The 20,867-nt window shown below is 49.9% G+C and overlaps 1 protein-coding gene across 1 annotated transcript in view; it reads left to right on the top strand.

Moving 5' to 3' along the window:
* The window catches only part of FCHO1 (FCH and mu domain containing endocytic adaptor 1), a 70,475-nt gene that overhangs the window by 13,840 nt on the left and 35,768 nt on the right, over positions 1-20,867 (top strand). The window contains 7 exon segments of the mRNA XM_056844677.1: positions 1,245-1,319; positions 8,913-9,054; positions 12,411-12,563; positions 14,440-14,544; positions 17,046-17,144; positions 18,137-18,233; positions 18,642-18,686. Of these exon segments, the coding sequence (XP_056700655.1) occupies positions 1,245-1,319; positions 8,913-9,054; positions 12,411-12,563; positions 14,440-14,544; positions 17,046-17,144; positions 18,137-18,233; positions 18,642-18,686 (716 nt within the window).

Genomic DNA, 20,867 nt, shown 5'->3' with positions numbered 1-20,867 from the left:
GATTTCCCCCCAAGCGATATTAGCTATTAAGGTGAGCTTTGCAAGACCTTAGGTGCTAGTCTAAAGAGAATGCAATGGTAAGCTGCTTTGAGGCTCCTTAAAGGTACAGAAAAAGCGGGGCATAAAAACCAACTCTTCTTGTGCTTTTGATATCACAGTGCATGGAAATGGGATTTTATGGGGGTCAAGAATCCGAGATCAAATGTGTAATCCTTATGGTTCCAGAGAAAACCCAAAGAGAAAAATGGGGCAAGCCTTAGTGAAATCCAAAGCTGGGTCAGGGTTTCAGGTGACTCGGGGGGTCATTAAAATAGGCACAGCCCCTCAACTCCCTTGTTTACAGAGTGTGTTGAATGAGCAAGTGCATCAACCCTATATTTACATCCGCATCCAGGTTGCTGAACCTCTGTGTTCCTTTTTTTTTTATTGACACAGTTCAATACATACTGCCGTTATTAACTACAACAACTGGTCAACTATACTCAACCTTACATTTCCCGATCAAAAATACAGCCAGTTATGATATATTAAATTTGAAGGAAGTTTATCAAGGTCAGTCAAATATTGAACTATCGGAAACCAATTTTCTACAAAACTGGAAGGGCTATCCTTATTTAAGGAGTCCAAACCATCTTGGATTTTTCCCATTACAAATAAATGCCATATTTTATCAAACCAATTCTGTATTGAAGGTGGTTTAACATCCTTCCATTTAGCTGGAATAACTGTTTGGGCTGCTGACAGAAGTGTTAAAACCATCGCTAATTTCGACTTAGACAATTTAAGTTAGGCCAATAACCGAGTAAAGCAATCTCAGGGGTATTTAGGATCTTACAATTCATCATTTTTTCTACATGTCCAAATACCTCCAACCAAAAATTCCTAATTACACCACATGACTACCAACAATGTAAATATGTACCAGGCTGTCCACATTTTTTCCAACAAAGAGGGCTATACTGCTGATTAAACTTAGAGAGCCTACATGGAGTGAGATACCAACGAGTAACTACTTTAAAAGTCTGGAATTGAATCTGAAAAACCTTAGACCTATACCCTGGAAACCTCTGTTCCTCGGTGGAGAATTTCCTCCACCTTGGGGCAGATTTTTTTGCACAAATGATACATGCCTGTGCTTGTCATGGAGGTCTCTGTGCTAAAAGTGTCCCCCAAAGCAGTATATATTGGGTGGGGGGTAAAGGTTAGAGCACCCTATTGATTATTTTTCTCTTTGCTCCTCCAAGGGTGACTGTGGAAGAGGCCTATGCCAAATCCATGGTCAAGATGTCCAAGATGGCTGGAAACAGCACCCAGGTGGGGTGAGTAAGCAGTTAGATCCTTTGGGGGCTGAAGGAGGCACGCTCCCTATGCACCACCCTGTTTTGACAGGTGTCCTCTAGTACCCTCCAGGACTCTGTTGCACCCCCAAGTTCTTGAAACACTCCCTGTGAAACTGACCAAGAGGACCATGGGAAAGATCAGCCCAGCTCTGTTCCATCCCAGCTCTGAAAATACTCGCTGTGAAACTGGCCAGAATAAACAATCCCCTTTTACCCCATGCGCTGACCATTCTGTCAACAACACCTTTATTGGCATATGAATTCTGTCATTCTGCCAGCTATAACTAAGCCATCCTTAATTTGGGTCCAACTACGAATTCTAAGGCGAAGGCCTTCGGCGGCAGCGAAAATAAGGAAGGCAGGGAGGCTGCATCACACCTGTCCCCTCAGAACACTACAGAGAGGTGCCTTTGCAGAGGTTACCTATAAGGGGGTCTCACAGAAAAGAGTGGAATCTTTATCTCTTGCATTTGAGTACCTACTGTCTTGTTTTCTCGAAAGTGGCAAGAGTGACTTCTAATGGCACAAGAGGTGTAGTTCGGGTGTCGTATTGCATCAATGGAGTGCATTTCTGTGGAGAATGCCAGACTCATCCTGCAGTCAAAAGACTGCAGCAGATTAGCTAGACGCTGACAGGCATCACTGCCAAAAATGAAGAACTAGGTCTGTCCCCAGCTTTCTGAGGATTAGTAGATTGCTGGGCCAGCGGATCGTGTGGCTCTGTGAGAGATCCCCCTCACTGAGTTTGCTTCTCCAAATCAGTTGCTCAGACGTTGATACAGAAACAATAGATTTATTGAAGCCTTCAGGAGATGAGACAGGCACAGGTAGAAAGTTGCAAGTGAGGGGCTATACGGGTTTACAGAATATATTGACTCCAGGGCACTGGGGCACTGGGGTTCACACTTATTGTTATGGGAAGTTACAAGCTTGGCATAATACAAAACATCAGACGGATCCCAGGAAGTCTGGTGCGGCTATCACACTTCCAAGGCCGCACCGGCCTGAGGGAGTACTGGCAGGAAGAACAGCGGGGGGGAAGATACATGGGCCATCAGGCCTGGCGCCTGAGACCAGAAGGTGTGAACTGCTTTTACGAGTTCACTGATAACACCGCAGGTGATGGAAAGCAGAGACACAAAGACAGAGACCCTCACATTCTGCCCCCCTTAAGGCCCCCCTCCGAGAGGACGAGGCTTATCGGGATAAGCGAGGTGGAATTCTCGGACCAAGCGAGGAGCTGCCATGTGGGGTGCGGCCACCCATTCGTCATGAGCGGAGCCAAGGTTTTTCCAGCGAACAAAGTAAAACAGTTTCCCTTTCTTCCATTTGGAATCTAAAACCTTGGATATTTCCAAATGGGTATCCCCTCCTACTACGGTAGGAATCTCATGAGCGGGAGGGGGGTGGAACTGGGGAGCTGCTACATAAGGTTTGAGGAGGCTTATATGGAAGACTGGATGAACTCCCTTGAGAGTCTTAGGGAGACTCAGTTCCACGGTAACCTCGTTGATTACTCTGGTAATGGGGAAAGGTCCTACATAACGGTCGCTCAGTTTTTTGCAGGGGCGAAGAGAGCGGAGGTTTTTGGTGGACAGATAGACTTGCTCCCCCACCTTGAGTTCCCATCCCGGAGACCGGTGTTTGTCTGCTTGTTCCTTGTACTTGCTTTTTGCCCTTTCCAGATTTTTGAGCAACCATGGCCAGGTGGATTTAACCACCTGAATCCACTCCTGAAGATCAGGGGTAGACTGGAGCTCTGGCGAGACGGGGGCAGAACCGAAAGGGCCAAAATCCGTCCCGTATATAACTTGGAAGGGACTAAAGCCGGTAGAGGAATGAGGCGCATTGTTGTACGCATATTCGGCAAATGGCAGCAGGTCGACCCAGTCGTCCTGGTGGAAATTTACATAGCAACGCAAATAACATTCTACTACCGCATTTACTCGTTCCGTTTGACCATCCGTTTGGGGGTGATAGGCGGAAGAAAGGCCCTGTTCCTCCACTCCCATTAACTTTAGGAAAGCCCGCCAGAATTTGGCAACAAACTGGACCCCCCGGTCGGAGAGGACCTTCCTCGGGATCGAGTGTAGCCTGAGGACGTGCGTGACGAACAGTTTAGCTAAGCCCTGGGCTGAAGGAAGACCTGCACATGGAACGAAATGAACCTGTTTGGAAAAGAGGTCTGTGATAACCCAGAGAACCGTTTTCCCCCGACTTGGAGGTAGGTCGGTGATAAAATCCATGGCGATGACTTCCCAGGGACGGGAGGGGTTCTCAAGCGGTTTGAGAAGCCCCGGGGGTTTTCCCATCCGTTTCTTGGCTGTGGCGCAGGTGGGGCAGCTGCGCACATACAACTCTACATCAGATCTCATACCGGGCCACCAGAATTGCCTTCGAACCAGGTGAAGCGTTTTTATGAAACCAAAATGACCCGCTAGCCTGGCCCCATGGACAAGTCCCAATACTTCTTTGCGAAGGGAAGATGGGACATATAGTTTCCCCCCTTGCACCCACCAAGTGTTGGTTCGTTCCAAGCCAGTGGGGAGGAGATGGTGCTCCTCCTCCTGTAAGGAGGCGTCCCGGAGTCGCTGTTGGAATGCTTCCGGGATACCTTTGAGCGTAGGGGGGGTCTCCGGTTGGCGGGCTTGGGATCGGGTGGTGACGGCCAAGCCAGGGACTTCCCCTCGCTGTTCGGGAGTGAACAGGGAGTCGACGGGGCGATCGAAATCGTTGCGATACTGGGGAAGTCGTGACAGAGCATCAGCTAGGGCATTTTCTTTGCCAGGGACATGTTTGAGGGTGAACCGGAATTTTGCAAAAAATTGGGCCCACCGAATTTGTTTGGCATTGAGTTTTCTAGCTCCCTTGAGAGCCTCAAGATTCTTGTGATCTGTGCACACTTCGAACGGCAGCTCGGCCCCCTCTAAGAAGTGTCTCCATATGGTAAGGGCATGTTTGACCGCTGCTGCCTCCTTCTCCCAAATGGCCCAGTTGATTTCGGACTGGGAAAACTTCTTGGAGAAGTAGGCGCATGGCCTCAACCGTCCCCCCTCATCCCTCTGCAATAGGGCCCCGCCCATGGCTACATCCGAGGCATCCACCTGCACCACGAAGGGCTTGGTGCAATCCGGGTGAGCCAAAACGGGTTCGGATGAAAAAAGTAGCTTTAAACGTTCAAAAGCTTGCTGGCACTGGGGAGACCATTGCAGACGGGCTGAGGGGAGTGCGGCGCTAGCCCCCCTGTCCTTGGTACGCAACAGGGCAGTGAGGGGAAGCGCAACTTGGGCAAAGTTGGGAATGAAATTCCGGTAAAAGTTGGCAAACCCCAAAAACTGTTGAAGTTGGCGGCGGGTAGTGGGGGTTTCCCAGTCCCGCACCGCCTGGACCTTGGCGGGGTCCATTTCCAACCCTTGGTGGGAAATCACATACCCCAGAAATGTAATAGAAGGTTGGTGGAATTCACACTTGGACACCTTAGCATACAGTTTGTGCTCCCGCAGCCGCTGGAGCACTTCTCGCACTAGGCGCACATGTTCTTCCATGGTCTCAGAGTAAATAAGAATGTCATCGAGAAATACCACCACCCCCCGAAACAGTAAATCATGCAAAACTTCATTAATTAATTGCATAAAGACACTCGGAGCCCCCGAAAGTCCGAACGGCATGACCAGGTACTCAAACATCCCAAAACAACTGGAAAAGGCCGTTTTGGGTTCGTCTCCTTCTTTGATGCGAATGCGGTGGTAGGCTTCTACCAAGTCCAGTTTGGTGAAGATTCGGCCCTCCTTTAATTGTGCTAGAAGGTCAGGAATAAGAGGGAGGGGGTAAGCATTAGACTGGGTGACTGCGTTCAGTCTGCGAAAGTCAATACACAGTCTTAAATCTCCCGTCTTTTTCTTTACAAAGAAAGCTGGGGCTGAATAAGGAGCCTTGGAGGGGCGTATGAAACCCCTCGCCAGATTGACATCCAGATAGTCTCGCAATACAGTCTTTTCACTAGGGCTCATGGGGTAAACCTTTCCCTTAGACAGTTTGCCTTCCCCTACAATCTCGATGGCACAGTCCGTTTCTCTGTGGGGAGGCAGTTCGTCGCACTCTCTAATATCGAAAACATCAGTAAACTGCGAGTACTCAGAGGGTAATTGAGGAGAGACTGGGGCGGGGGACCCTACCAGTGCGGCGGCTGGAGTTCTGAGTACCCGTTCCTTGTCATGCAACCCACAGGGGTTTTCGGGGAAGGAAAGCACCCGTTTAACCCAATCAATGGAGGGATTGTGTCCCCTTAACCAGTTCATCCCTAACACCACAGGGGTTACAATAGGGGCGATGGTGAAATACAACCGTTCCCAATGTTCCCCCACGGACATAATCACGGCTGCAGTTCTGTGGGTCACCGGGCCCCGTTTAAAGTCACTCCCGTCCATTTGGGAAAAACGGAGGGGTCCCGGAAGCCGCTTGCGCCGGACACCCAACTTCTTGGCAGTTTCCTCATTTATCATGGTGCGGGCACACCCCGAGTCGACCAACGCGGGGACCTCTAACGGGGGACCCCCTTTGGGTAGGGACAGATGAACACGCACAAATACATTGTCCTCTTGGGCGCTTACCATCGGTGGAGCTCCTTGCACAACGATAGGGACGGTCTGCTGCGGAGCCCCCTCTACAGCAGACCGACGGCGTTTTTTGCCGGCTGTTCCCACTCTTCCTCCTCGCTGGAAGAGGGGGACGGGGTGGTGGCTTCCGGGGAGCCGTCCGAATCAAAGACGGTATTTGTAATCCGGGACCCCGATGGGACCGTAGAGTCGGATGCCCCATCCTGGGGGCGCGCGTGGAGAGCGGAGGGTACGCCGGAGCGCCGGCTCAGTGGTCCACTTCTGCGGCGAGGCTGGCTGTCGGCGGCCGGTTTCGTCGGCTCGGCCTGGGTTTGGCGGGGGGGGGTCGGACGGCCTGAGCGAGAGGGGCATTGCGATGCAAAGTGACCCTTTCCCCCGCAGATCAGGCAGACGCCGGCCTCGAACCGCTTGCGGCGTTCCGCGGCCGAGAGACCCCCGCCACCCCCTTGCCGGAGTTCCCGGCCACGGTCACCTCGGGGCCTGGGGTCTCGCCCAAGCCGTTGCTTGGACAAGTTCAGGAGTTGTTTGCGATTCTCGATGTCAGCAGCATGGCGAACCCAACCTTCCACATCCGGGGGGTTCCCTTGCATGAAGGCCCAATGTTGGAGGTCTGGGTTGAGACCCTCCCTGAAACATTGTACCAAGGTAGCTTCACTCCAGTCCAGAATTCGGCTAGCCAGTGACTGGAACTCACTTGCATACTGCGCCACCGACTTAGTCCCTTGGCGCAGTTGCATCAGGGAGGCTTTAGCCCGCTCACCCAGAGTCGGGTCCTCAAAACGGTTTCGGAGTGCTACCATGAACTCGTCCAGGGTTCGCAGCACCGGCGAGCGGAGTTCATACTGCAACACCATCCAGGCAGCCGCCTCCCCTTGCAGTAAGGAAGCCACGTACTGCACCCGGGACTCCTCAGAAACGAAGGTTCGGCCTTGTTCCCGCATAAAAATGTCTACTTGGACCATAAAAAAGGTCAATTGGTCTCCCGACCCGTCATACGTGACTTTCAGGTCCCGACGGGCCGGGGGGGCAGGGGTTGCGGGCGGAACTACCGGCGCCCCGTCTGGGGGAGCACCGGCTGGAGGTTGCAACTTCAGCGCATCTAGGGTCGTGGCCATCTCACCCATTACGCGTTGCATGATCTCCATCTGCTCCTGCATAGCCCGGCGGTCTTCCTGCCACTGCTTTCGTTCTTCCTCCATGAGGGCCTCTTTGCGGGCCGGGTCCCCTTCGAGTCCCGTGCTGGGGAAGGCCAACCGGCGATCCTTCGCCGCAGTCCGCGAGAGCGACCAGCCCTTGGGAGAGTCCAGCCAATAAGTAAGCCCCCGGGGACGTCCGTCCCGATCTTGGTCGGGTGCGCGACCCTTCGGTTCCTTTGGCTTGGCTCCCTCCTCCTTCGGGTCCGGCTTCTCCGGCTCGTCCGGTTCCTTGGGGGCATCGGGGTTAGGGGTGGTGTCCTCGTCGGCTGACATTCTGTCCAAAGCGGTACAGCTGCAGTCCGAGAGGCAAGGACTTGCAACTTAATGTGAGAGATCCCCCTCACTGAGTTTGCTTCTCCAAATCAGTTGCTCAGACGTTGATACAGAAACAATAGATTTATTGAAGCCTTCAGGAGATGAGACAGGCACAGGTAGAAAGTTGCAAGTGAGGGGCTATACGGGTTTACAGAATATATTGACTCCAGGGCACTGGGGCACTGGGGTTCACACTTATTGTTATGGGAAGTTACAAGCTTGGCATAATACAAAACATCAGACGGATCCCAGGAAGTCTGGTGCGGCTATCACACTTCCAAGGCCGCACCGGCCTGAGGGAGTACTGGCAGGAAGAACAGCGGGGGGGAAGATACATGGGCCATCAGGCCTGGCGCCTGAGACCAGAAGGTGTGAACTGCTTTTACGAGTTCACTGATAACACCGCAGGTGATGGAAAGCAGAGACACAAAGACAGAGACCCTCACAGGCTCCCAGTGCTGATTCGCCGTTTCTCTTTTATGTATATGTGTATCCTCTGAGGAAGAAATGGGGGGGGGGAAGCCTTCCAGCAAAAGGTTTTGCTGTTAGAATCATAGAGTTGGAAGGGACCACCAAGGCCATCTAGTCCAACCCCCTACACAATGCAGGACATTCACAACTACCTCCCCCCCACACCCCTAGTGACCCCTACTCCATGCCCAGAAGATAGCCAAGATGCCCTCCCTCTCATGATTTGCCTAAGGTCATAGAATCGGCATTGAGCAGCAAACAAGCAGATTGCTGTCATACATAAAAGGAGAAAGGAAAAAAGAAGAAAAGATTTTTTGGGGGGATGGTGGAACATGGGGTGTTATTTGCTGTTTCTTTCTGTAAAAGAAAGAGAGACTTCTGTATACAGGTAGAATATTGTGTGTGCTTTTCTGTATCAAGACAAAGAAAAAGAACATGCTGCTGAGTCACAACCAACTCATGGCAACCCTATCCATGGGGTGTTCCAGGCAAGAGGGGCTTTGGCTGAGTGGTAGAGCATCTGCTTGTCATGCAGAAGGTCCCAGGTTCAATCCCTGGCATCTCCAGTTAAAGGGACTAGGCAAGTAGGTGCTGTGAAATACCTCTGCCTGAGACTCTGTAGAGCCACTGCTGGTCTGAGTAGACAGTACTGATTTTGATGGCCCAAGGGTCTGATTCAGTATAAGGCAGCTTCATGTGTTCAAGAGAGGAGCAGAGGCGGTTTGCCATTGCCTTCCTCTGCATAGCAACCCCAGTCTTCCTTGACAGTCTCCTGTCCAAGTACTAACCGGAGCCGACCCTTCTTAGCTCCCAAGCTCTGATATGCTGGGGCTAAACCTGAGCTATTTGGCCCACCTTTTGTATCAAGCTGTCTCAAACAACTGAAAAGGAGCAATATTTGTGGAAATTTCTCACCTTGTGGTCATTTTTCCTTCTTAAGGAAGATCTTTCTGTTTCGCCTTCCCCCCTTCCAGGACTTTCGCCCCCCTGTGGGAGGTCTTCCGCATCTCCTCTGACAAGCTGGCCCTGTGCCACGCGGAGCTTGTGAAGAAGCTGCAGGATTTGATCAAGGAAATCGGGCGCTACGGAGATGAGCAGATACGGGTACACAAGAAGGTGGGCCGATGCTCAATATGTATGATGTCATTTCAATAGGCAAAAGTACATATCATTAGATTTAATGCTAATAATAAGGTAAAAGGTAAAGGTCCCCTGTGCAAGCACCGGGTCATTCCTAACCCATGGGGTGACGTCACATCCTGACGTTTACTAGGCAGACTTTGTTTACGGGGTGGTTTGCCAGTGCCTTCCCCAGCCATCTTACCTTTATCCCCCAGCAAGCTGGGGACTCATTTTACCGTCCTCAGAAGGATGGAAGGCTGAGTCAACCTTGAGCCGGCGACCTGAAACCAGCTTCCCTTGAGATTGAACTCAGGTCGTGAGCAGAGCTTTTGACTGCAGTACTGCAGCTTACCACTCTGCGCCACGGGGCTCTTATAATAATAAGGTAGTGCAAATCTTTTCCTTAAATATATTGATTGTGAGGCTCAGCATATAGTTTCAGTGCAATATCAGTATTATATAATAATAATCAAGCTTTGTAATTCATCGAGTTAGTATAAAGGTATGAGAATGTGATCAGGTATCTCCCTCTTTTCTTTCCTCTTTTTTATTTATTTTTTAAAAAGAGGTTTATGTGGTCTTATGAACTACAGAAGAGTTAATAGAATAATGCAAGAAGGTGTAAAATGATTGAGATCCGCTCCAAATGTTAGCCGTTGATAAAGGTCTTGTTGCAGATATGGAGCTTTGATTATGTACATGGTGTGTATGCTGTATGTTTTGTCTTATGTTGTTTTGAAAATAAAAAATTGAATTAAAAAAAGAAGGAAGCGGGCTGCTTTGGCTGCTTGGGAACAAGGGGGTCTTCTGCCTCCTCGGCTGGATTCAGGGAGGGGTTGTGATGGCAGTTCTCGAGACCCTTTGGAAGGATAGTTCAGGAAGCAACCAGGAGTCTGTACATTTTGGCTTGGCTTACCAGCCTGTCACTATGTAGTGTAGTGTAGACCCAGGTTCAAATCCCCCCCCCCCCCGCCATGGAAGCTCGCTGGGTGACCTTAGGTTAGTCACTCTCTCTTAGGCTAGCCTACTTCACTGGGTCGTTGTGAGGATAAAATGGAGAAGAGGAGAATGATGTCAGCCGCTTTGGATCCCCATTGGGGAGAATGGCAGGGTGTCAATAAATGAATATTTGTGTTCGCCCTTGACCTCTCCTCTCTTTCACTCTGGGCTTTTGTAGAGACTGGCTGTCGCAGCATCAACTGTAGGAGGTTTTAGTAGGAAGGCTGAGCATCCGGAGAGCCAGCGTGGTGTAGTGGTTAAGATCAGTGGTTAGAAGCAGTGGGCTTTAATCTGGAGAACCAGATTTGATTCCCCACTCCTCCACATGAGTGGCGGAGGCTAATCTAGTGGACTGGATTTGTTTCCCCACTCCTCCACATGAAGCCAGCTGGGTGACCTTGGGCTAGTCACAGCTCTCTTAGAGCTCTCTCAGCCCCACTTACCTCACAGGGTGTCTGTTTTGGGAAGGGGAAGGGAAGATTGTAAACTGGCTTGATTCTTCCTTAAGTGGTAGAGAAAGTCAGTGTATAAAAACGTGAGTGGTGGACTCTATAATATGGAGAACCAGGTTTGATTCCCCACTCCTCCACATGAGTGGTGGACTCTAATCTGGTGAACCGGGTTGGTTTCCCCACTCCTCCACAGGAAGCCAGCTGTGTGGTGGGCTAATCACAGTTCTGTTAGAGCTCTCTTAGCCTCAACTACCTCACAAGGTGTCTGTTGTGGGGGGAGGAAGGGAAAGAGATTGTAAGCCGGTTTGATTCTCCTTAAGAGATAAAGTCAGCATATAAAAACCAACTCTTCTTCTTCCTCCTCCGAGTTGTCTTTAGAAGAGAGACTTTCCCCCCTCCCTATTGATGGCATCTGCTGGTTATTTCAGCAGCGGGTGGGAAATGTGTTTGCCTCTGGTAAGCAGGTGTATAGATTTATGGAAACCAAAAAGAGCCACGTGAGGACCCCCTAAATGGAAAAACACAATCAAAAACCCAGTGGGACACCTAAATAAATGTATTGAATTTGAACCGTTTAATTGCTTTTGTTACAAAATGGATATGAAGAGCTGCGACGAAGCTAGCCTGAAAAGCACGGCGATTGCAAGGACAGCCTTTGCAAACTAATGGAGCATGAGAAAATCTGTCAGCCATAACAAGATAGCACATAAGCAGTGGGGTAGGGGGTGGGACATATGGGACCGAAACCTATAGATCCATTCTGTTAATGGGGTGCTTTGTTCTGGCATGGTTGATGTCTGACGACGTCAGAGGCTCTGAGATGGAACTGTGGACCTTTTGGTAGTGAAGGGAATTTTCGGCAGCAGAAATGGCTGTGATTTGAACCCAGTTGTTGATTTTAAGAACCTTAGAAGAGCCCTGCTGGATCTGTTGCAGATGGGGAGGGGCTGTGGCTCAGTGGCAGGGCACCTGCTTGGCATGCATGAGGTCCCAGGTTCAATCCCCGGCATCTCCATTTAAAGGGACTAGGCAAGCGGGGGATGTGAATAGACCTCTGCCTGAGGCCCTGGAGAGCTGCTGCAGGTCTGAGGAGACAATACTGACTTCGATGGACCCAAGGGTCTGGTTCAGTATAAGGCAGCTTCATGTGCTTCACCATCTCCAGCTCAGCTCATTGGCTTTTAACAGCAGAAGCCATACTGTCCCGGTCCAATACCTCTTACTGTGGGTTCAGTCTCCATAGATAAGGTCTCTGGGACCGGACTGGGAAAGATCTCTCTCTCTCCGTCTGTGCCTGAGACTGGACAATTCTTAATTGGGGAGGGGCTGTGGTTCAGTGGTAGAGCATCTGCTTTGCATGCAGAAGGTTCCAGGTTCAATCCCTGGCATCTCCAGTTAAAAGAACTAGGCAAGTTGGTGATGTGAAAGGCCCTTGCCTGAGATCCCGGAGAGCCACTGCCGGTCTGAGTAGATAATACTGACTTTGATGGACCAAGGGTCTGATTCAGTATAAGGCAGCTTCATGTGTGTTCATGTGTCTCTGGGATCGGAGTGAGAAAGAGATGCCTCTCTCTGTCTGTGCCTGACACCTGCCAATCCCTAATCTTTTACGTGATGCTCCCATCTTCCTGACTGGCTTGCCAGCTACGGGCAACTGGAGGGAGAGACTGTAGGTAATTTGGGTGCGATTTCCCTTGCTCTTCCTGGCAAGGTTTAAAAGTCCTTGTTCCTCTGCGCCATTTTCCTTTCTTGTTATCCTGATAGGGTTTTGGAGGAATTTGGGTAGAATTGCATTACTTTGGTGGATGTCAAATTAAATGGGCTTCGGGGTCTTATACAGCTCTTCTTAAGATCTTATGTCCTTTTACTCCCCCCCCCCCCCAAAACACACACTATTAGTCCAAGGATGAAGTAGCAGGAACCCTGGAAGCCGTCCAAGTCCTACAGGGAGCTGCTCAGCATCTCCCGAAGGCCAAGGAGAACTACCACAGCCGATGCCAGGATCTGGAACGTCTGCGTAGGGAAGGGGCGAGCCAGAAAGAGATCGACAAGGTAATGGGGGTGGGGGGAGAACCTGTAGGGGGCTGGATTGTTCTGGCCATAGATGAGGGGTTGGGGTTAAAGGGAGAAGTTCCAGCGGTGGGTGGTTCTTCTCGAGGTCATGGCAGGGGAGAAAATCATTGGCATAGGCAATGTCATGTGTAGAAAGAAGAGAGAAGATGACCCTGCCAGGCAGTTAGACAGGATAGTGCAGAGGTGTCAAACAAAAGGCCTGAGGGCCGGATCCAGCCCCCTGAGAGCTCTTATCTGGCCCTTGAGCCAGCCGAGGCAGCCACCCCTCCCTCCATTCTCAATCATTTATGTTATATCTGGCCCTCATAACAATTGAGTTCAACACCCCTGAGGAAGTGTGGTCAGTGCCTGCTCTCCTGTTAAGATGTCCTGGTTCCTCTATACACTGCATTGGTCAGGCTGTACCTGGAGTCTTGTGTGCCGTTCTGGAGGCCTCGCTTCAAAAAGGGTGTGGACAGAACCGAGTGGGTGTAAGGGAGAGCGACGAGGATGATCAGGGGCCTGGAAACCAAGCCCTACTACAGTGATTGTGAACATTTTAGAGACCGAGCGCCCAAAACTGCAACCCAAAACCCACTTATTTATTGCAAAGTGCCAATACTGCAATTTAACCTGACTACATCTGCAGTCTGGAGATGAGCTGTAATTCCGGGTGGTGGTGGTCACAAGGTCCCACCTGGAGGCTAGCATCCCTACTCTCAGGTGCTCAGATCCCAAAAGCATTGCAGGTCTGGAAGGGGACCCCGGGCTTGGATCTGCCTATCCAACTGCAGGTCAGCGCAGCTCCCGGGAGGCTGGCAACTCTCGGTGCCACCCCGCGCAGCTGTCCACCTGCCATCCCTGTTCCCTTGCCTGAGGGACCCATTGTCCGCCCCTTGGCCCCCGCCACCCGGGGGGGGGCCCTAGTCCCTCACGTGATGGCCAGGGGGGCTGCATGCGAGGGAGCACAAAGGCACCATTCAGGGTCTGCCATTTGGGGTGCCTCCGGGGGCTGCTAAGCCGCCCGGCCCAACCTGTCGGGGAGCGCACAAAGGCCTTTGTTGGGGCCGGAGCCTCCCTCCCTCCCTGGTGCGCCGCTTCTGCTGACCAGAGGCCAGCCTAATGCCAGGCTGCAGCAGTCGAGCCAGCGCGCTCCACTCGTATGCCGTAACGAACTCAGATGAACTCTGAATGCCCCCTCTGGCACACGTGCCATAGGTTCGCCACCACTGTCCTATGAGGAAAGACTGAGGGAGATGGGAATGTTTAGTCTGGAGAAGAGGAGGTTGAGGGGGACAGGATTGCTCTCTTTAAGTATTTGAAGGGCTGTCACTTAGAGGAGGGCAGGGAGCTGTTCCTGTTGGCAGCAGAGGATAGGACTCGCAATAATGGGTTTAAATTGTGGGCAGAAAGGTACCGGCTGGGTATTAGGAATTTTTTTTCCAGTAAGAGATGTTCGACAGTGGAATCAGCTACCTAGGGAGGTGGTGAGCTCCCCCCTCCCTGGCAGTCTTTAAGCAGAGGCTGGACAAGCACTTGTCAGGGATGCTCTAGGCTGATCCTGCATTGAGCAGGGGGTTGGACTAGATGGCCTGTATGGCCCCTTCCAACTCTATGATTCTATGAAGTCTCTTTCCTCGTCTGCCACCTTTGCTGTTTTAATTACTCTGCCAACAAAAATATCACTGGCCAAACATGGTTAAAAGGTTGTGAGAAGGACAGGCATTGTGGGGTTTGATCGCGGTAGAGTCTCGAGCCGGTCAATGCTGAGGGTGAGGCATGGATGCTGGAAAGGGGAGTGGGGCGTTTGGTGTGTCTGAGTGGGGGAATCTTCCTAACGTGGATCCCTCCTCCCGCTTTGTTTTTCCACGTGAAGGCCGAATTGAAGTCCCGTAAAGCGGTCGAAGCCCTCCGGCGTGCCGTGGAGAAGTACAACCTGGCCCGCGATGATTTTGAGCAGAAGATGCTGGACTCCGCTATGGTATGGGGATGGAGCTGGCGGGGGTGGGAGTGGCGGCTTGTGTTCCCACCCAGCTGTGGGCTGCATTGCAAGATTTAAAAGATAACCAAAAGATTTTTTTTTTACTCTTCAGTTTTTAAAAAAAACTCTTATCGAGCTAACCCAGCAACGTTGGGGTTTTTTTCATATTAATTGACGCATCTGTCCCTAATGAGAATGGGAGCTATTATTCTCCTTAAGATGTGCGTGATTTTGTTGTTGTATTGCTGTACCGTCAGGGTAAATGTGAGTAACACTTGGAGGAAAATTGCCTGAACGTCACAAGAAAGAGAGGTACAGGGAAGAATTTGTAAAGAATTGGAAATTGTAATTATATACCATTGTAACATAAGGTGTATACAATAATATGAAATGTTATAGTAGCTATAAATTGATTCAAAAATTTTAGTTTAAACTGTGTAGAATTATACTTTATGGGTATTACATGGTATTAAAATACATTTATACTAGTTGAATAGATTAAAGTATATATTAGATTAAAGCATACATCATTAAATTGTTCAAAATTATAATATGTACCTTTAACTATTTTTTATATGGGTTGACTGGAAGGCTTAGTATACACAAGTGGAATTATATAACAATAAGAATTGAATGTATTTTACAAGAAGGTATGAGAATATGTCTAGATTCCCTCTTATCCTTTTAAGGGCTGGTCATAGATCAAATCAAGCCTGAACTGACCCTAGAAGTTAAAATGACTAAACTGAGGCTATCATATTTTGGTCACATTATGAGAAGGCAAGAGTCAATGGAAAAGACAGTCATGCTAGGAAAAGTTGAGGGCAGCAGGAAAAGAGGAAGACCCAACAAGAGATGGATGGACTCAATAAAGGAAGCCACAGCCCTCAGTTTGCAAGACCTGAAAAGATAGGACATTTTGGAGGACATTGATTCATAGGGTCGCCATGAGTCGGAAGCAACTTGACGGCACTTAACACGCACACACACATCTTTTGTATTTCAGAAATACAAATAATCTGCTAGAACAATAGAAAGGGTTAATGTAATATAGAATTGCTCCGAACAATAACGAATAGATGTCTTGTCATAGCTATGTAAAAGGTGTGTATGTTATGTGTTTTGTTTTATGCTGTTTGGTTACGTTGTTTTGAAATATAAAATTTATATATACAAAAAGAGAGGTAGAAATTCAGGATTCCCAAGTACCGGAAAAAATAATACCAGCTTTGATTGGTGTCTCAAGGCTAATCTAAGAGCAATGCTGGAATCCCAGATGTGTAACTTGAACCCTGAAAATCAGCCACAGTGTGTTGTGTGTGTGTGTGGGGGGGGGGGCAGGAATCTGGATCAGGCTGTAGTCCGGGGGGAAGGTTTCCAATGCTCCCCCCTGACTGGAAATGCCTCCCCTCTGCTTGCTTTAAGCCACGCTAGGAAACAAAAGACTTATCTTGTTTGTACCTGTTTTGTTTCACTAATAGGGGCTTACAGAAGCACAGGGGGCATTTTCCATCAGTGAAATAGTGCCGGGGGCTGGATGGGTAAGAGACTTAACCCTTCCTTTCTCCAGTGGCATGGGCCCAGATCTTTATCTGATCCCTGACAAATTACGCATCTGGAGATGCAGATCTAGAACTCCATCATCACTTGTAACTTGGGCCTGAAAGATGAGAAGGGATGTGGCAGGAGTCTTTCGCTCTGGAGAGAGCCAGCATGGTATAGTGGTTAAAAACGGTGGTTTGGAGCGGTGGGCTCTAATCTGGAGAACCAGGTTTGATTCCCCACTCCTACACATGAGCGGCGGATACTAATCTGGTGAACCAGGTTGGTTTCCCCGCTCCTACACATAAAGCCAGCTGGGTGACCTTGAGCTAATCACAGCTCTCTTAGAGCTCTCTCAGCCCCACCTACCTCACAGGGTGTCTGTTGTGGGGAGGGGGAGGGAAGGTGATTGTAAGCCGGTTGGATTCTGCCTTAAGTTGGTAGAGAAAGTCGGCATATAAAAACCAACTCCTCCTCCTCCTTCTCCTCCTGCTTCCTCCATAAAGGGGGCGGAGGCACAACAGATAAGGTTATGAGGGGCAGGTAAGCCTGTGTGGGCTCTGGTCCCTGGATTGCAGGCCCCCATAGTGGGGTGACCAAGAACACCCCCCCAATGACAGGGCCTTTTCTGTGGTGGTACCTTGTTTATGGAATGTCCTGCCCAGCCTAAGTGTTTTACTAGGGTGGGTGTTTCTTGGTGGGCCTGTGTAAGATCAGCTGTTTCCTGTTTGGTCAGCTGCCCTGAAAAGTTATATCTCTTGATGCTTTCGACTTTTTAGAAGATTGGATGTTGTTACTGTTCTTCCCTGCCTCAAACTTTTGTACGGAGAGTGTGGTTGATGCGTTTCAGTTCAATAAACCCCCGGGTGGTTCTCTGGCCAACATGACCTAGGAGGAAACCCGACCTTGGTTACCTTGACCTCCTTCACCCACAGCTCTTCTCCCCCTCTCCCCGGCAGCGCTTCCAAGAAGTGGAAGATTCGCACTTGTGCCATATGAAGGCCCTGATCGGCTCCTACGTGCACTCCGTGGAGGACACCCACGTCCAGATCGGACAGGTAAGGGAAAGGAGGGTGGCCGAGTGAGAAGCCAAGATGCAGTATAGGCCAAGGAGGAAATAGGGGTGGGAGGAAATGTCACGTAGGCCCAACGGTCAGAGTGGTTTAGCAGGGCCAAAGTGGGGTAGATGGACAAGTGGTCTGAATCTGTAGAAAGCTGTTTCAGATGTTCTGCCCACCTTCTTGCGTCAGCGTGGCGAGCCAGCATGGTGTAGCAATGAAGAGTGGTGGATTCTAATCTGGGTTTGATTCCCCACTCCTCCACAGGAGCGGTGGACTCTAATCTGGAGAACCGGGTTTGATTCCCCACTCCTACACGTGAAGCCTCCTGGGTCACCCTGGGCTAGTCACAGTTCTCTCCGAAGTCTCTCAGCCCCACCTATCTCACAAAGGGTCCGTTGTGGGGAGAGGAAGGGAAGGAGCTGTCCTGCTGCTCTTCTTGACATACGTGTGAGAGAAGCTGGAGGCACTGCATCCTTTCCTCTCTGCGCATGCACACTAGCTGCAAGCCCTTCCTAAAGAAGACAGTGAAGATGGAGGCTCTATAGGAACTGCGATGAGCCAGCATGGTGTAGTGGTTAAGAGCAGCAGATTCTAATCTGGAGAACCGAGTTTGATTCCCCACTCCTCCACATGACTGGCAGACTGTAATCTGGGCTAGTCACAGTTCTCTTTGAACTCTCTCAGCCCCACCTACCTCACAGTGTGTGTGTTGCAGGGAGAGGGAGGGAAGGAGATTGTAAACTGTTTGATTCTCCTTAAAAGGTAGAGAAAGTCAACGTATAAAACCAACTCTTCTTCATGTTTTGAAGGGAAGTTAAATGGCCACAAGAGAAAAATGGAACTCATCTCATCTGCAGACTTAGGGGTGGGAACATAAACAGGGGCGGACAGGAAGGGACGATTTTCTTCTAGGCACAAGTGACCAAGCTGCTTATCTGTGGAGGCTGGCTCTGGAGTTGGTTATGACCTTCTGCCTCCCCCCACCATAGGTCCATGAGGAATTCAATCAGAACATGGAGAACATCGGGGTGGAGACGTTGCTACGAAACTTTGCAGAGAGCAAAGGAACCGGCCGTCATCCACCAGGTCAGGGGGCGTTGTGCACGGCGAGGGAGTTGGGGGGAACCTGTTGGCAAAATAAACCTGGAGTGGCGGACATCAGTTATTTGTCTTTTCCTGGTGTAGTGGTTAACAGCAGTGGTTAGGAGCGGTGGACTCTAATCTGGAGAACTGGGTTTGATACCCCACTTCTTCTCATGAGTAGTGGACTCTAATCTGGAGAACTGGGTTGGTTTCCCCACTTCTGCACATGAAGCCAGCTGGATGACTTTGGGCCAGTCACAGCTCTCTTAGAGCTCTCTCAGCCCCACCTACCTCACAGGGTGTCTGTGGTGGGGAGGGGAAGTGAAGGTGATTGTAAGCCGGTTTGATTGTTCCTTAAGTGCTAGAGAAAGTCGGCATATAAAAACCAACTCTTTTTCTTTTTCTTCCCAGGGCCGCTGGATTTTGAGGAGCTAAGCGTGACCCCAGCACAGGAAGGCAAGTACGTCTCAGCGCTTGGGCAGTAGACACCCAAGATATGAAAAGCGGGGCATGGTGGTGGGTGGAGGAATCACCTGGTTACTGGCCTCAGGGTAGGCAGGAGGATGGCATGGCTATTAATTTGGGCTGCATTCATGAATTTACAATAAGGTACCAAAGATGCAGTGTTCAGTTGAGCACCAGGTCTGAAGCTTTAGAAGGGATTAGTCGGGAGCTGATTTTAGTGGGTGAGGGCAAGTTTTGATCCACAAGATTTTTGCGCTTATTATGGGAATGAAAAATGAGTAAAGCTCCGTCAAGTTGCTTCTGACTTGCGGCAAACCTGTAGGGTTTTCAAGGCAAGAGATGTTCAGAGGTGATTTGCCATTGCCTGCCTCTGCATAACAACCCAGGCCGTCCTTGATGGTCTCCCATCCTAGCCAGGGCTGACCCTGCTGAGCTACCGAGATCTGACGAGATGGGCTACCCCAGGCCATCCAGATCAAGGCACTGAAAAATAGAAAAGAGTTATAAATTTGGACTATCATAAAGCCAGTGTGGTGTAGTGGTTAAGAGCGGTGGACTCTAATCTGAAGAACCGGGTTTGATTCCCCATTCCTCCACATCAGTGGTGGACACCAATCTAGTGAACCAGGTTGGTTTCCCCACTCCTCCACATGAAGCCAGCTGGGTGACCCTGGGCTAGTCACAGTTCTCTCCGAACTCTCTCAGCCCCACCTACATCACAAGATGTCTGTTGTGGGGAAGGGAAGGAAAGGTGATTGTAAGCTGGTTTGATTCTCCTTAAAAGGTAGGGAAAATCGGCATATAAAAACCAACTTTTCTTCTTCTAAACTTTTTAATACTTTCTCCGGTATCTTGAAATGAGGCCAACGTTGAGGGTTTGTTAATACACAAATGGACATAAATATAATCATTTTTAAATAACAATCTTTGTAAAGGTCTTGCATTTAGGTCCGAATCAGGGTTGACAACCTCCAGGCAATAGCTGGAGATCTCCTGCTATTACAACTGATCTCCAGCCAATAGAGATCAGTCCCCCTGGAGAAAATGGCTGCTTTGGCAATTGGACTATGGCATTGAAGTCCCTCCCCTCCCCAAACCCTGCCCTCCTCAGGCTCCCCGCCCAAAACCTCCCGCTGGAGGCGAAGAGGGACCTGGCAACCCTAGTCCGAAATAATGCACATTTGTTATGTTGTGGAATAGTTTCCTGTTGAGTATAATTAAACGAAAGAAGAAAAGAAGAGAGTTGGTTTTTATACAGAATCATAGAAGAATCATAGAATCATAGAGTTGGAAAGGACCACCAGGGCCATCAAGTCCAACCCCCTGCACAATGCAGGAAATTCACAACTACCTTCCCCCTCCACACCCCTAGTGACCAGAAGATGGCCAAGATGCCCTCCCAAATATGCCGACTTTCTCTACCACTTAAGGCCGAATCAAACTGGCTTACAATCACCTTTTCCTTCCCCTCCCCACCACAGACCACAGCCGGTGAGGTAGGTGAGGCTGAGAGAGCTCTAAGAGAGCTGTGACTAGCCCAAGGTCACCCAGCTGGCTTTGTGTGTTGGAGTGGGAAAACCAACCCGGTTCACCAGATTAGTCTCCGCTGCTCATGTGGAGGAGTGGGGAATCAAACCCGGTTCTCCAGATCAGACTTCACCGCTCCAAACCACCGCTCTTAACCACTACACCATGCTGGTTAAAAGTTAAAAGAGGAAGGGGTGGATGATTTGGCTGCAGCATGCTTCTTTTCCAAAGGACCCCACCCCAGGGTTGCCAGGTCCCTCTTCGCCACTGGTGGGAGGTTTTTGGGGCGGAGCCTGAGGAGGGCTGGGTTTGGGGAGGGGAGGGACTTCAATGCCATAGAGTCCAATTGCCAAAGCGGCCATTTTTCTCCAGGTGATCTAATCTCTATCGGCTGGAGATCAGTTGAATTAGCAGATCTCCTGCTACTACCTGGCATTGGCAACTCTACCCCCCCCCCCGTTAGTATTAAGAAATGTTAAAGTGTTCAAGCTTGGTTTCCATGAATTAAATAACTTTCTGAAAGGTGAATCATTCAGCACGTGAACTGATGAGCTCATCCAACTTAGATTTCCTTGTTTCCAGACATTATGGTGGCACCTTTTTTGGGGGGAAGGAATGATCTCAACACATTGAGAACAAACAAGT

This window comes from Euleptes europaea, chromosome 2 (assembly GCF_029931775.1).
Source record: "Euleptes europaea isolate rEulEur1 chromosome 2, rEulEur1.hap1, whole genome shotgun sequence".
NCBI lineage: Eukaryota > Metazoa > Chordata > Lepidosauria > Squamata > Sphaerodactylidae > Euleptes > Euleptes europaea.
The sequence above is the reverse complement of the archived record's forward strand: the minus strand, read 5'-3'. Positions and strand labels throughout refer to the sequence as shown.